Source organism: Nerophis lumbriciformis, linkage group LG19 (assembly GCF_033978685.3).
Source record: "Nerophis lumbriciformis linkage group LG19, RoL_Nlum_v2.1, whole genome shotgun sequence".
Classification (NCBI taxonomy): domain Eukaryota; kingdom Metazoa; phylum Chordata; class Actinopteri; order Syngnathiformes; family Syngnathidae; genus Nerophis; species Nerophis lumbriciformis.
In genome coordinates, this window is record NC_084566.2 from 18,140,731 (window position 1) to 18,154,219 (window position 13,489).

The window sequence follows — 13,489 nt, forward strand, 5'->3', positions numbered from 1 at the left end:
GCAGCGGTGGCCGTGCCCAGGAATCATTTGGTGATTCAACCCCCAATTCCAACCCTTGATGCTGAGTGCCATTTTTATAGTCTTTGGTATAACTAGGCCGGGGTTTGAACTCACGACCTACCGATTTAAGGGCGGACACTAACCACAAGGCCACTGAGAAGAAGTTAAAGGGGTCATATTATGAGTTTTTTCTAAATGTAAAACACTTCCTTGTGGTCTACATAACATGTGATGGTGGTTCTTTGGTCAAAATGTTGCGTAGATTATGTTTTACAAACCATCTTCATGTCGCTTTCTGACAGTCGCTTCAGGATGCGCCGTTTTGTGGGCGTCCTTATTTACGTGGCTCACCTTCGACAGCGTCTTCTCCCCGTCATCTTTGTTGTAGCGGTGTAGCGTGCAAGGACGGGAGTGGAAGAAGTGTCAAAAGATGGAGCTAACTGTTTTAATGACCTTCAGACTTTACTTAAATCAACAACGGAGAAGCATCTTCTCATCCGTGGCTCAATAATGCAAAAACAACGCTGGAAATGTGTCCCGTGAAAAACCGTCTGACCGGAACTCTCTAATAACTAAAGCTCCATGGGTGAATTATGTAAACCCACTACAATGGTAGTTTTTAGCGCTTCCAAACCAAGATATAAGTTAGAAATGTACACTACTTTATATTAGAAATGGCAACAGCGGAAGATGAATGTCCCATATCAAGAAGATAGAGAACAAGAAGAAGCTTATTGACTACGGCATCGACACAGACTACAGTGGCGCAAATTTTCAGGACACATGCAGATCTCAAATACAGATCAGCAGGTAGCAGAAGGTAAGAAAAGTTGGTTTTGCATAATATTGTGAAACAAAACGCCAGATAATGTCTGCTAATGGGTGCCATTTTGCGGTCCTTATACACACACCATAGTAATACTTGTATCTCTGACTACGGTAGCCGTAATGGGCCGACAATCCATCAGGCGGTGCGGCTTCAAAGTCATACTAAAACATTTTGACAGATTTTTGAGTGCCGTGTGTAATGTTCTATATTTTCAATGGTACATTTAAAGTTTTGGTGTTGTTTACTGGAATCATATTGCAGTCTACGCGTATCTCTTATGTATGACTGCCATCTACTGGTCACACTTATCATTACACCATGTAGCAAATAAAATTGCTTCGAGGTCGGTAAGCACAATCAGAATTATTCCGTACATTAGGCGCACCGGGCTATAAGGCACACTGTCGATTTTTGAGAAAATTAAAGGATTTTAAGTGCGCCTTATAGTCCGAAAAATACGGTAGCTTTTTTTTACCCACTGAATGCTAGACTCTGCGCTAAAGTTTTGTTAGTTTCTTTAACAAGTTCAGAACGTGGCGCAAACGTGCGGCCTCACTAACTGCCACAATCGTTGTCATGAACGCTTCAGGAAAAAAAAAATATTTGGTGAGATTTTTCTCATTTCCAGTGTGAAAGGAAAGCCAAGGAAACCCGGGTTAGTGGGCTAATAGAGAGACAGGGAAAGCAGCCTTGAGACGATTAAACATAACTTTTTAACGCCATCACCCGGTACATGTTGGTGTGTTCAAGGCTTTTTTCAGACTGGTAAGTAGTATTTAGTAGGCTGTTAGCATTAGCCAAGCTAGCTGCAAGTGACAAAAAACTGACTGTATTTAGGGAAAACGCATGTTGTCTGTTTATTTTTACTCATGGGTAAGCGCAAACATGAATTAGTATTATTTTCGGAGAAGTCGCGGAGTGATCCAAGTATTTAAAAGTAATAACGGGCTTGTTTTTTAAGGGAAACCTGCTTATGAAATGAGACTCTATCTCAGACACATAAGGGAGGAAAGCAGCAGATTACAATAAGCCTTAAAAGACTTTGCGTCTTAAAATCCTGCAGTGGTATAAAAACTGACTCCTTTGATGAGATATATAAAAGTTTGGCTTTGACAATGGTGACAGCTTACTCAAATCTCTTGTCCATTGTACGCGCTCACACGGTTCAATTTTACCAATTTTACTTATTTATTCAAGGCAGCGAGCCTTAGGAGTAAGGTACAGTTTTCATCCCACGGTCCCTTGATTTTAATATTTTTTACGATCCGTTTTAATCCAGTTTGTTGCTCTCTCACACATTAACGCGGGTACAGTATAGCCATGTAAACTAAAGCTTTGGCTGACAAAAATGGCTACCCCGGCCCCACAATGCATAGTGAAATCACATGTCCTTTCAAGCCCTCTGTAACTCTTTTGCGCCATGTACTAGTTCCATGCAATCCAATAATAATACAATGATAATGCAGTAATGTAATATAATAATTTATGCAGTAAGTCCTACTGGGAACATGCCTTTTTTTTTTAGAATTAAAAAAAGAAATTGGGAGAAAAAAATAATAATAATTTTTAGAGGGAACATATATACAGAGACTTGATAGGAATATTATGATACCTTTTTTGAAATAACAAAAAACTTGAGAAAAAGAAACATAAGCATCTGTAGCTTTATTGCTAATGAACAGTTTGTCCCAGAGAGTGTGTCTTCAAGAAACACTGTTGTCCACCTTATGTGTATATGTATATATGTATATGTATATATATGTGCGTGTATGTATATACAGGCCTTGAATTTTAACTTTTTAAGGTAAAGGCAAGTGTTGCCTTAAAGGAGGGCTCATATTTTAGGGCACAAAGGCAAGTTAGAAGGGCACCAAGGCAAACATTATTTTCTTTCGGGGAAGGGGCTCCAAAGCATGCATGCATATATATACTGTGTGTATATATATGTATATATATATATATATATAAACTGTTTTTTTTTTTCATTATTAATATAAACTTGCCAGCTTTTTGTCACTTCATGATGCCTTTATCTATATTTTTACATTTTGATAAAGGGAGGTATATTTTTGTTATGTACATGTAGATGCTGAATCGGGACAGATCCATTAAGAGTTTGAGCAGAAATATGTCGTATAGGAATTAACTACACACTATAACACATTAACAACGTGCTATGTCACATTAATGTTTTTTGAAGTAATACCTTTGTGACATGAAAAATACACAAGTAATGTATAAAAACCTTGTGTTTACTTTTTGATATTAAAATCTAATAAACAACAGTTTGGCCAACAAGAATAAGGAGGAGTGACACCTCTCACATCCAATACACAATCTTCACAGCCTTCGTTCAGTTCGATGAGGTGACAAAACATTTGAGCAAGTATTGATGTTTGTGAACACTGATACAGTTTGCAATTAAATAAAGGACGAGTGAACATCCCAGTAAACAAAATAAAGACTTTATAAACAAGTTGTGACAACGTTCGCGACACATCGCCTGCTGCAAAACATCAAATAGGTTTCTCCTTCGCTGTATACTTTTAGTGTGGGGACAAGAGCGTCTGTCTCCAATATTGTCCACACCTGTCTCCATCTAAACACAGCAATGCGCTCTCAAACGCACGCCGGGAAGCGAGAGAAAATTACGTTAAACCAAGCGCTTGGCTCCGTTTACTCCGAGGGGAAATCTCCCGTGCAAAGTCCGTGTAGTTAGTCCGCCATGATTATCAAGCCAAGCGACGCCCGTGTGCATGCGCCTGACTTCGTGTTGCCTAAAATGCATTAATAATTGACGGGTTTTTGGTAATTAATTACCGTTACATCCACTGATGTTGGTCAATTTTTTAGGGCTTACGGCAAATGACAAGGGCGGTCGCGGCTTTTGCCGCAGTTGCCGTGGTTAAATTTGAGCCCTGTATATATGTATATATGTGTATATGTATAGGTAAATGTATATATCTGTGTATATATGTGTAGGTATATGTATATATTTGTGTATAAATATATGTACGTATGTATATATTTGTGTATGAATGTATATATTTGTTTATAAATGTATATAATTTGTAAATAAATGTTTATTTTCAAAGTTGGACACTTTTGTATCCTGTAAGTGTCCCACGCTGTCATGCAGAGTGCTTTAAGGAACATGGAAGCTACTTAGAAATGTTTCGGATTTAACAAATGCAAAATATACACTTCTTTTTCCATAAGCCCCTCGTGTGTCATGCAGCGTTGCATTAGCATTGATCCTTGAGCCTCATTAAAACAACCTGTCAGCAGCCCTCCACTCACCTGAGGGGAACTTTCTGCAAGCGTCCACTGTCACTTACATTGTCTTCTTCTTGTGTTGATGTCCCCCCCTTCCGTCCCCCCTTGTCCCTCCCGGGCGGATAGAGCCCAGCTGCCCCCTCTGCGAGAAGGAAGCCCAAACGAGTGAGGATCTCCATGGCGGTAAGATTGTCTGTCGGCCGCCTAGAGACAGTTGCCTGGTAACCGTTGCCTTGCGACAGCGCAAAATATGATTCCATGTGTCAAACACATGTGCTTAACCTTTTTGCCGTTTCATCGTGTGTTTATTTCAAGGTGACTGCTGGTTGAAAGCCAAATGTTTCTCTCAAATGAAGCTTAAATGTTCAAGGAGACTTGGAGGGTCTTGGCTGATATATACGAGCTCCAATTTGCATATCACAGCCATGACATCACGCAGTAAAGTGCATCCTGTGGTGTGATTGTGAAAGGATGACAATGTGTGAGTCGATGCAGAGAGACACGTCTTCACACGTCGCAGCCTCGCCGCTAATGTCTTTTTAAAAATGGGTCTTTACACCTCAGCCACGAAACAATGACATCAAATAGTTCATGGAAGTTAGTAGGGGGGAAAAAGACTTGGCAAAAATGCCATAATGTGTAAAATGAATTGGCAGGAATGTTTAGGACAGCACACTTAGTGTAATTGAACACAAACATAGTGCTAAAATGTTCTAATCATATTTATTTATACAAACATGTATTTTAAGTCCAAAGAATGTCAAGGTTAATAATTAGGGATGTCCGATAATGGCTTTTTGCCGATATCCGATATTCCGATATTGTCCAACTCTTTAATTACCGATACCGATATCAACCGATACCGATATCAACCGATATTATCGGACATCTCTATTGATAATTTTTTTAAAAATCAGGAAGGAGGGTCAATTAGAAGAGTTGAGGTGGAGGAGGGAGAAACCGAATTGAGCCTAACAGTAACAGTAGCTAGAGGATGGAAAAAGTCCTCAGAGTCAACAGTGTATAAAACATGTTTGGATTCATGTTTTTATTCTGTTTTTTAAACCCTGTTTGATCTAACTAAGTCATTTATGTTATTTAGAAAGATTTGCATAACATGGTTGTCATCCATATAGTGATAGGGCTGGGGTATTGATGCCTAAATATACAGTACAGGCCAAAAGTTTGGACCCACCTTCTCATTTCAATGGGTTTTCTTTATTTTCATGACTATTTACATTGTAGATTGTCAAAACTATGACACCTGTGAAGTGAAAACCCTTTCAGGTGTGTACCTCTTGAAGCTCATCGAGAGAATGCCAAGAGTGTGCAAAGCCGTAAGAGCAAAGGGTGGCTATTTTGAAGAAACCAGAATATAAAACATGTTTTCAGTTATTTCACCTTTTTTTGTTAAGTACATAACTCCACATGTGTTCATTCATAGTTTTGATTCCTTCAGTGACAATCTACAATGTAAATAGTCATGAAAATAAAGATAACGGATTGAATGAGAAGGTGTGTCCAAACTTTTGGCCTGTACTGTACATACGATTAGTAATGCAATTTATTTTAATGCATTCTTTTGTTTTGCTGTGTCAGATTACAAACTAGAAAGTCCCCATTGACTACCCTTATAACTACATTTTTTAACTGTACAGTCATTGCACAATATCATCATGCATTTTCTGATTTTAGCGTTTAATTTGATATAAACAGAGGACTTTGTCATATTTACAGTTTGGAATGGGATAAAACCATTTTGGTCAAGTGTTTCTCACAGGACTTTGGTTGCGTCCAGTAACGACGTGATAATGTAACGGTCGATAACGGCCATGACGCTTTCGAAACGCAATGAAAGGCAAAACAAATGTTTAGGACTGTGAACAAAGTTTCTTATGTCGTGTGCATGCGGGCTGCACCTGCAAATAATTGTGTGTGTGTGTGTGTGTGTGTGTGTGTGTGTGTGTGTGTGTGTGTGTGTGTGTGTGTGTGTGTGTTTAATTGGAGTGGATCATTCCTTCCAGCAACCTTTACAGAACATTTTGTGGCGTGTGCATCTGACAAAAACACTTGTTTGCTTGGTCCGAGAAACACAGTTTTGCAGCTCGCAAAATGATGGCCAAAAATTGAGAAAACAATTTAGCTCCAAGGACAAAAAAAAAGTCAGCGATATACAGTACAGGCCAAAAGTTTGGACACACCTTCTCATTCAATGCGTTTATTTTATTTTCATGACTATTTACATTGTAGATTGTCACTGAAGGCATCACAACTATGAATGAACACGTGGAGTTATGTACTTAACAAAAAAAGGTGAAATAACTGAAAACATGTTTGATATTCTAGTTTCTTCAAAATAAACACCCTTATATTTTATTGTTTTTTATTTTGTTTTGTATTAAAAAAAAAAAAATATATATATATATATATATATATATATATATATATATATATATATATATATATATATATATTTATTTATTTATTTTTTATTTTTTTTTTTTTTAATTTGGCACTTTCCATGGGCTGGATTGGGCCGTAGTTTGGGGACCCCTGTACTAGTTTCTTCAAAATAGCCACTCTTTGCTCTGATTACCGCTTTGCACACTCTTGGCATTCTCTCGATGAGCTTCAAGCACACCTGTGAAGTGAAAACCATTTCAGGTAACTGCCTCTTGAAGCTCATCAAGAGAGGGTGGCTATTTTGAAGAAACTAGAATATAAACTATTTTTTCAGTTATTTCACCTTTTTTTGTTAAGTACATAACTCCACATGTGTTCATTCATAGTTTTGATGCCTTCAGTGACAATCAGTCATGAAAATAAAGAAAACGCACTGAATGAGAAGGTGTGTCCAAACTTTTGGCCTGTACTGTACTCTGAGGGTAAAGACAAAAAATGTCCAATCCAAATACTTGTAAATACAAATTGGACAGCAGAAAAGCAGGGATATACTGTGGTCAGCCACCAGGCGGCGTGTTTGCCTGGTATTTGATTGCTATGCTATGCTGTGATGCATCACCCAGCATTATGGGCCGCATCCCTCTGTTTTTTGGCGTTTCCCCTATCGTGCTTCATTGTGGAATTATTTTGCTTAATGAATGTTGTCTCTTCAGGACTCGACTGAAGTAGAAGATGGGATGACGCCGACCGAGGTGAGGGTCAAAAGCAGACCCGGGTCGTGGACCTTGGCTCATGTCTTCTGTTGTCGCAGATCGCCGAGTGGGAGGAGCAGCAGCTGGACGAGCCGGTGGATTTTAAGAACTGCAAGATCGACCCGGCGCCCTTCCAGCTGGTGGAGCAAACGTCCCTGCATAAGGTGCCGAGGTGTGTTCGGGGGGGGTTGTACCACTTTGACGCTATCTGCCGTTGTCCCGCAGACTCACACCATCTTCTCCCTGCTGGGCCTGGACCACGCCTATGTGACCAGCATGGGCCGCCTGGTGGGCGTCGTCTCCCTCAAAGAGGTCAGTGACCCCTCTCGGCCTCGTTGTCCGTGTCATGTGATCACCGATGCCCCCCCCCCCCTCCCCAGTTGCGTAAGGCCATCGAAGGCTCCGTGACGGTGACTGGCGTGAAAGTGCGCCCCCCGTTGGCCAGTTTCCGTGACAGCGGCAACACCACCAGCGTCTCCGAGGTGACGGAACTCCACAAGCTGTGTATCCGCCACAGGGGGCTCTCGCTGCCGCAGGGACTCAACCCTCCTGACGTGGAGGACCAGCCGGACGTGGCGTCGGACTCGAGCGATCTGCAGTTTGAAGGCACGCCGCACGCCTTGTCGCAGCTGGCTCTCCAGGAAAGTCCCTCCTTCACGGAGGAGCCGTCAGAATTCACGTTCGACTGCAGCCCCTCCCACACCGAGGAGTCCGAGCTGGTCTGTGACTGTGACCCCGCTGACCCCGACCAAGCGGAGCAAGAAAGTGTGACTCCGCCTCTGAGCAGGAACCAATCAGAACAGGAGGAAGCAGCGAAGGACCAATCAGAGGGATGAATGTTCTTGACGTTGCCTTGTCGAAGCACCACTCTTATCTTTCATTGTCTACCCAAATCCATCCATTTTCTACCGCTTGTCCCTCTCGGGGGGTGCTGGAGCCTATCCCAGCTGGAAGGCGGGGTACTCCCTGGACAAGTTGCCACCTCATCCCAGGGTCAACACAGATAGACAACATTCACACACTAGGGCCAATCAGCCTATCGCCAGCTGAGTGTTGATCATGAGCATGTGTGTGCACTCCAGGCCAAGAGGGGGCAGTGTTTTATCACAGTGAGGTTTACTCACCGCACATTGGATTGTATAGTGACACTTTGAGTTGCGTTATCCAAAACACAAATATCACAAATGTTTAAATTATAGCACCAAAATCAGGATAATTGGACAAAAGTTATTCTCGTTATTAACAATGATGTGGAGTGCATGAGAAAGTAGGAGCCACAGAGTCGTAAACCCTGTGATGCATGAATTATGTTAACCAGCTTCAGCATCCCCCCAAGTGTTTTTATCACTTTCCAAGCATGAATGTTCTAAGACATATTTTCTTGTATCAAATGTCCACTAGGGTGGATTTGTGAACACTATTTACAAGGGCATACATCACTGAATGGCAGTAGGGTAGGGCCAGGACAAATAGTCCTCAAGGAGGACCTTCGAGTAGATTCAGGACTTTTTTGGTACATTGTTGCTCTTTTTTTGGCCTTAACTTTGGTTGTGTTCCTCCGAATGGAATTATTTTTGTCTAAGTTAGTGGTCCAAATCATTTAACGTGGCCCGCCACATTATTAAATTGGCCCGCCATGTCATTCAATGTGGTCTGCCACATCATTTAATGCAGTTGGCCACATCACATAATGTGGCCCTAAAAAAAAACAAGTTTGAAACCCCAGGTGTATAGAACATTTGGATATATATATTTATTTCTACTTTTTTGCACAAATCTCTTAGCTTCAGTCCTAAATCAAACTAGCAAACATGTCATGTTTTTTTATTTTATTTTACCTCCTTGAATGCCCATTTGATCAAACTTTTAATTTTTTTTTAAAAATGCATAAAATGTGTTGTCATCCATGTAGTGAATGTTAAAGGGCTGAGATACTGATGTAAAGATAAGGCCATACATATATAAGATTAGTAATAAAACACATTATGGTGCATTGTTATCTTTTGTGTAGGGCCAGATTCCAAACATGATGCAGTGTACTATCATGGGGGGAAAAAAGTCTCCATTGACTACCAATATAACTACAATTTTAACTGTTTAGTTATACACAATATAATCATGCATTTTCTAATTTTAAGATTACATTTTATAGATATATATTACATTATATATATATATATATATATATATATATATATATATATATATATATATATATGTATATATATATATATATATATGTATATAATTTTTTTTTAATTAATTTTTTTTATTAAATATATATATATATAAATATTTATATATATATATGTATATATGTATATATATATACATATATGTATATATATATATATATGTATATGTATATATATATATATATATTTATATATATATATATTTAATAAAAATAAAATAAAAATATATATATATATATATGTATATATATATATATATATATATATGTATATATATATATGTATGTGTATATATATATATATATATATATTCGATGGGACAGTTTTGCCATGATGCTTTAGAAAAGCAATGACAAGCTAAACAAATGATTAGGACCGCGAACAAAGTTTCTTCTTTCATGTTATTTGTAGTGGGCAAAACAGTTGCTATAAATCCCCAGAGGGTTAAGAGAGTGTAAAACAGTTTAGGTTTCACAATTAAAATTTGTTTTATGACTAATCTTATGTTTATTCAGGCCGGATCATTACCCCAGCACCCCAGACCTTCAACATTTACTGTATGGATAATTTTATGCACATTTTTTTAACATAAAACAGCTGACATTAATAGGTCAAATGTGCATTTAAAGGGTTAAAATGTTTTTGTTTTTTTATACTTGACATGTTTTCCATTTTTGTTTCAGACTAAAGTTTATTAAGAGATCTGAGCAAAAAAGTAGTCAAATGTAAATCCCAATTTTCTTTATACACTATCAACTCCCTGAGGGATTTTTCGTCCTGACGCTTCTCAATTGGGATAAACATATTTACCAGTGTATCTTCTATATATGCAAAAATATAAATAAAACATTAACATTACACATGAAAAAGACCTTTTGGGGAACAAAAATATTCCATTTGGAGTAACACAGCCAAATATATGGCCAGAAATAGAGCAAAAAATGACAAAAAAGTTATCAATAAACTATTTGTTCACATATCTTATTTATTTGTATTTTAATGATCCAAAACTACTAAACATTGTGCCTCCTGACTTCCAAAATAATCAATGTAAACATGATAAGACTAATGTACAGAAAATATTGCTACATTCCACTAATAAACTAAATTCTAATAACGTAAAGTAATTGATTTGCACACAAAGTTACTAAAGATGAAGTGTTTTTAAAAACAGCCAAGTTTTATACTAAGTATATATATATATATATATATATATATGTGCGTCGATATGTATATATGTGTATGTGCATGTGTATATATGTACATATAGTACATATATAAATACAGTATAGAGATATACACATATATTATTAATGTGTATATATATGTGTATATATATATATATAGTATATTTACAGTATATATGATGTCCATTTTAGTGGCACGTCACAAAATCAATACTGAGACATTTTAAGTTTAGTTGTTGCTTGATGCCCACATGTTTAAATGATGTTTAAATGATTTACAATAGCAGGAATGGACAGATTTCTGCACGTTGATCAGCCACTTAATTGGTTGTTGCACGTGAAACAGCTGACCAACAGGTGGCAGTGTATGGCAAGACACATCCACTGTAGTGACAGATGCACAACTTTGACATTAAGACTCCAATGTGGTCATTAGGGGTGTCCCGATCCAATATTGATATCGGGTACCAATACCAGAGAGAAAAAAAAACATTGTCTTGTCAGTCAAGTCAAAAGGTAACCATGATAGGCTATAGGCTACTCGGAGCTAGCAGCTACACGACAGTTAAGCGCACAATAGCACACAAGCTAGACAAGCTTAATAAGTGTCCTTATTTAAACAAGAGTGCAGTGAATACAAACAAGTATGAAATAATTCTAGCTACCTATTACTTCCAGATACAAAGTCTATTGAAACGTATCCAGTAACAAACATGCTCGCATCCTTTAATTTACAGCACCATAAGCTTAACATAATGATGTATTACGGCCATGAGGTGTCGCCAAAATACCAATTACCCCTCCACCTCAACCTAAAGACAGCATAAGTCCTTTCCAGGTGGTTAATGAATAATGGCTTAGTGTTTTTCATTGTTCTCTGTTGAACTAATTTCATTTGATCAAAGTTTTTCAACACTATCCAACGGACGCATCGTTGGATACCTGACGTGCTCTGACTGGGGATAGTCCCCGGTTTGGCGTGGGTGTCTTCGTCGTTGGAGTCGTCCTCCTCGTCGTCATCCACGGAAGCCCAGGCTCGGAGTTTAGCCTCGGCGATGGCGAACTGCTCGGCCACTCCTTCACAAATGAGGAAAAAATATTGTGACGATAAAATTACAGGCGTAATAGAGATGTCCGATTATATCGGACTGCCGATATTATCGGCCGATAAATGCTTTAAAATGTAATATCGGAAATTTTCGGTATCGGTTTCAAAAAGTAAAATGTATGACTTTTTAAAACGCCGCTTTACGGAGTGGTACACGGACGTAGGGAGAAGTACAGAGCAGTTGCGTCTCCCAGTCATACTTGCCAACCATCCCGATTTTCTCCGGAGACTCTCGAATTTCAGTGCCCCTCCCTAAAATCTCCCGGGGCAACCATTCTCCCAAATTTCTCCCGATTTCCACCCAGACAACAATATTGGGGGCGTGCCTTAAAGGCACTGTCTTTGCGTGCCGGCCCAATCACATAATATCCACGGCTTTTCACACACACAAGTGAATGCAATTTATACTTGGTCAACAGCCATACAGGTCACACTGAGGGTGGCCGTATAAACAACTTTAACATTGTTACAAATATGCGCCACACTGTGAACCCACACCAAACAAGAATGACAAGCACATTTCGGGAGAACATACGCACCGTAACACACCATAAACACAACAGAACAAATACCCAGAACCCCTTGCAGCACTAACTCTTCCGGGACGCTACAATATACACCCCCCGCTACCACCAAACGCCCCCCCCCCCCCCTCCCACCTCAACCTCCTCATGCTCATGTCCCAAATTCCAAGCTGCTGTTTTGAGGCATGTTAAAAAAAAAAGCACTTTGTGACTTCAATAGTAGATATGGCAGTGCCTGTGTTGGCACTTTTTTCCATAACTTGAGTTGATTTATTTTGAAAAACCTTGTTACATTGTTTAATGCATCCAGCGGGGCATCACAACAAAATTAGGCATAATAATGTGTTAATTCCAGGACTGTATACATATATCGGTATCAGTTGATATCGGAATCGGTAATTAAGAGTTGGACAATATCAGAATATCGGATATCGTCAAAAAAGCCATTATCGGACATCTCTAAGGCGTAATCATAGTACCGTAGTATCGACTAGATACGCTCCTGTACTTGGTATCATTATAGTGGATGTCAGTTGTAGATCCACCCATGGTGTTTGTTTACATTCAGACGCGCTAGCTTTTGTTAGCGGTGACGCCGGTGTGTAGTGAAGCACGTTTAGCTATTCCTCGTCCTGCAGGGATGATACTTGTAAGAAACTTACTTTATTTGTCGCCATGGAGGCGAGGATTAGTGATTTAGAAGTAGCTAAAACACTGCCGACTGCGGATGGACGTTAGCCGCTAGGTAGCTAGCCATGTCTTAAAGCACCTCTTCCTGAGGGCGATTCAGTGTTATAACTTCACCTTTATCTTTAGTTTTTAGGCCAAAATGCATCCATTCTCCCTTTTCTGTCTACACACTGTGTCTGCTTGTAAGTACTCCGTGATTGTGCACTGCCGAACATGCTCCTCTGCTCGTAAAACCAGCAATGTCATGACGTGATGGCGGGGGAACCGGTACTTTTCAAACAGAGCATAGTACCGTTTTTGATTCATTAGTACCGCGATTGATTGATTGATTGAGACTTTTATTAGTAGATTACACAGTACAGTACATATTCCGTACAATTGACCACTAAATGGTAACACCCGAATAAGTTTTTCAACTTGTTTAAGTCTGGGTCCACGTTAATCAATTCATGGTATAAATATATACTATCATCATAATACAGTCATCACACAAGTTAATCATCAGAGTATATACATTGAATTATT

At 39.0% G+C, this 13,489-nt stretch overlaps 1 protein-coding gene across 3 annotated transcripts in view; it reads left to right on the top strand.

Annotated features, from left to right (window-relative positions):
- Positions 1–9,390, top strand: part of clcn2a (chloride channel, voltage-sensitive 2a) — a 157,402-nt gene extending 148,012 nt beyond the window's left edge. For all 3 annotated transcript variants that reach the window (XM_061979450.2, XM_061979448.2, XM_061979449.2), the window contains exons 21-25: positions 4,232–4,288; positions 7,222–7,260; positions 7,320–7,424; positions 7,486–7,572; positions 7,641–9,390. In XM_061979450.2, the coding sequence (XP_061835434.2) occupies positions 4,232–4,288; positions 7,222–7,260; positions 7,320–7,424; positions 7,486–7,572; positions 7,641–8,096 (744 nt within the window). In that variant the 3' untranslated portion in view covers positions 8,097–9,390. The remainder of the gene's footprint in view (positions 1–4,231; positions 4,289–7,221; positions 7,261–7,319; positions 7,425–7,485; positions 7,573–7,640) is intronic.
- The last annotated feature ends 4,099 nt before the right edge of the window (positions 9,391–13,489 follow it).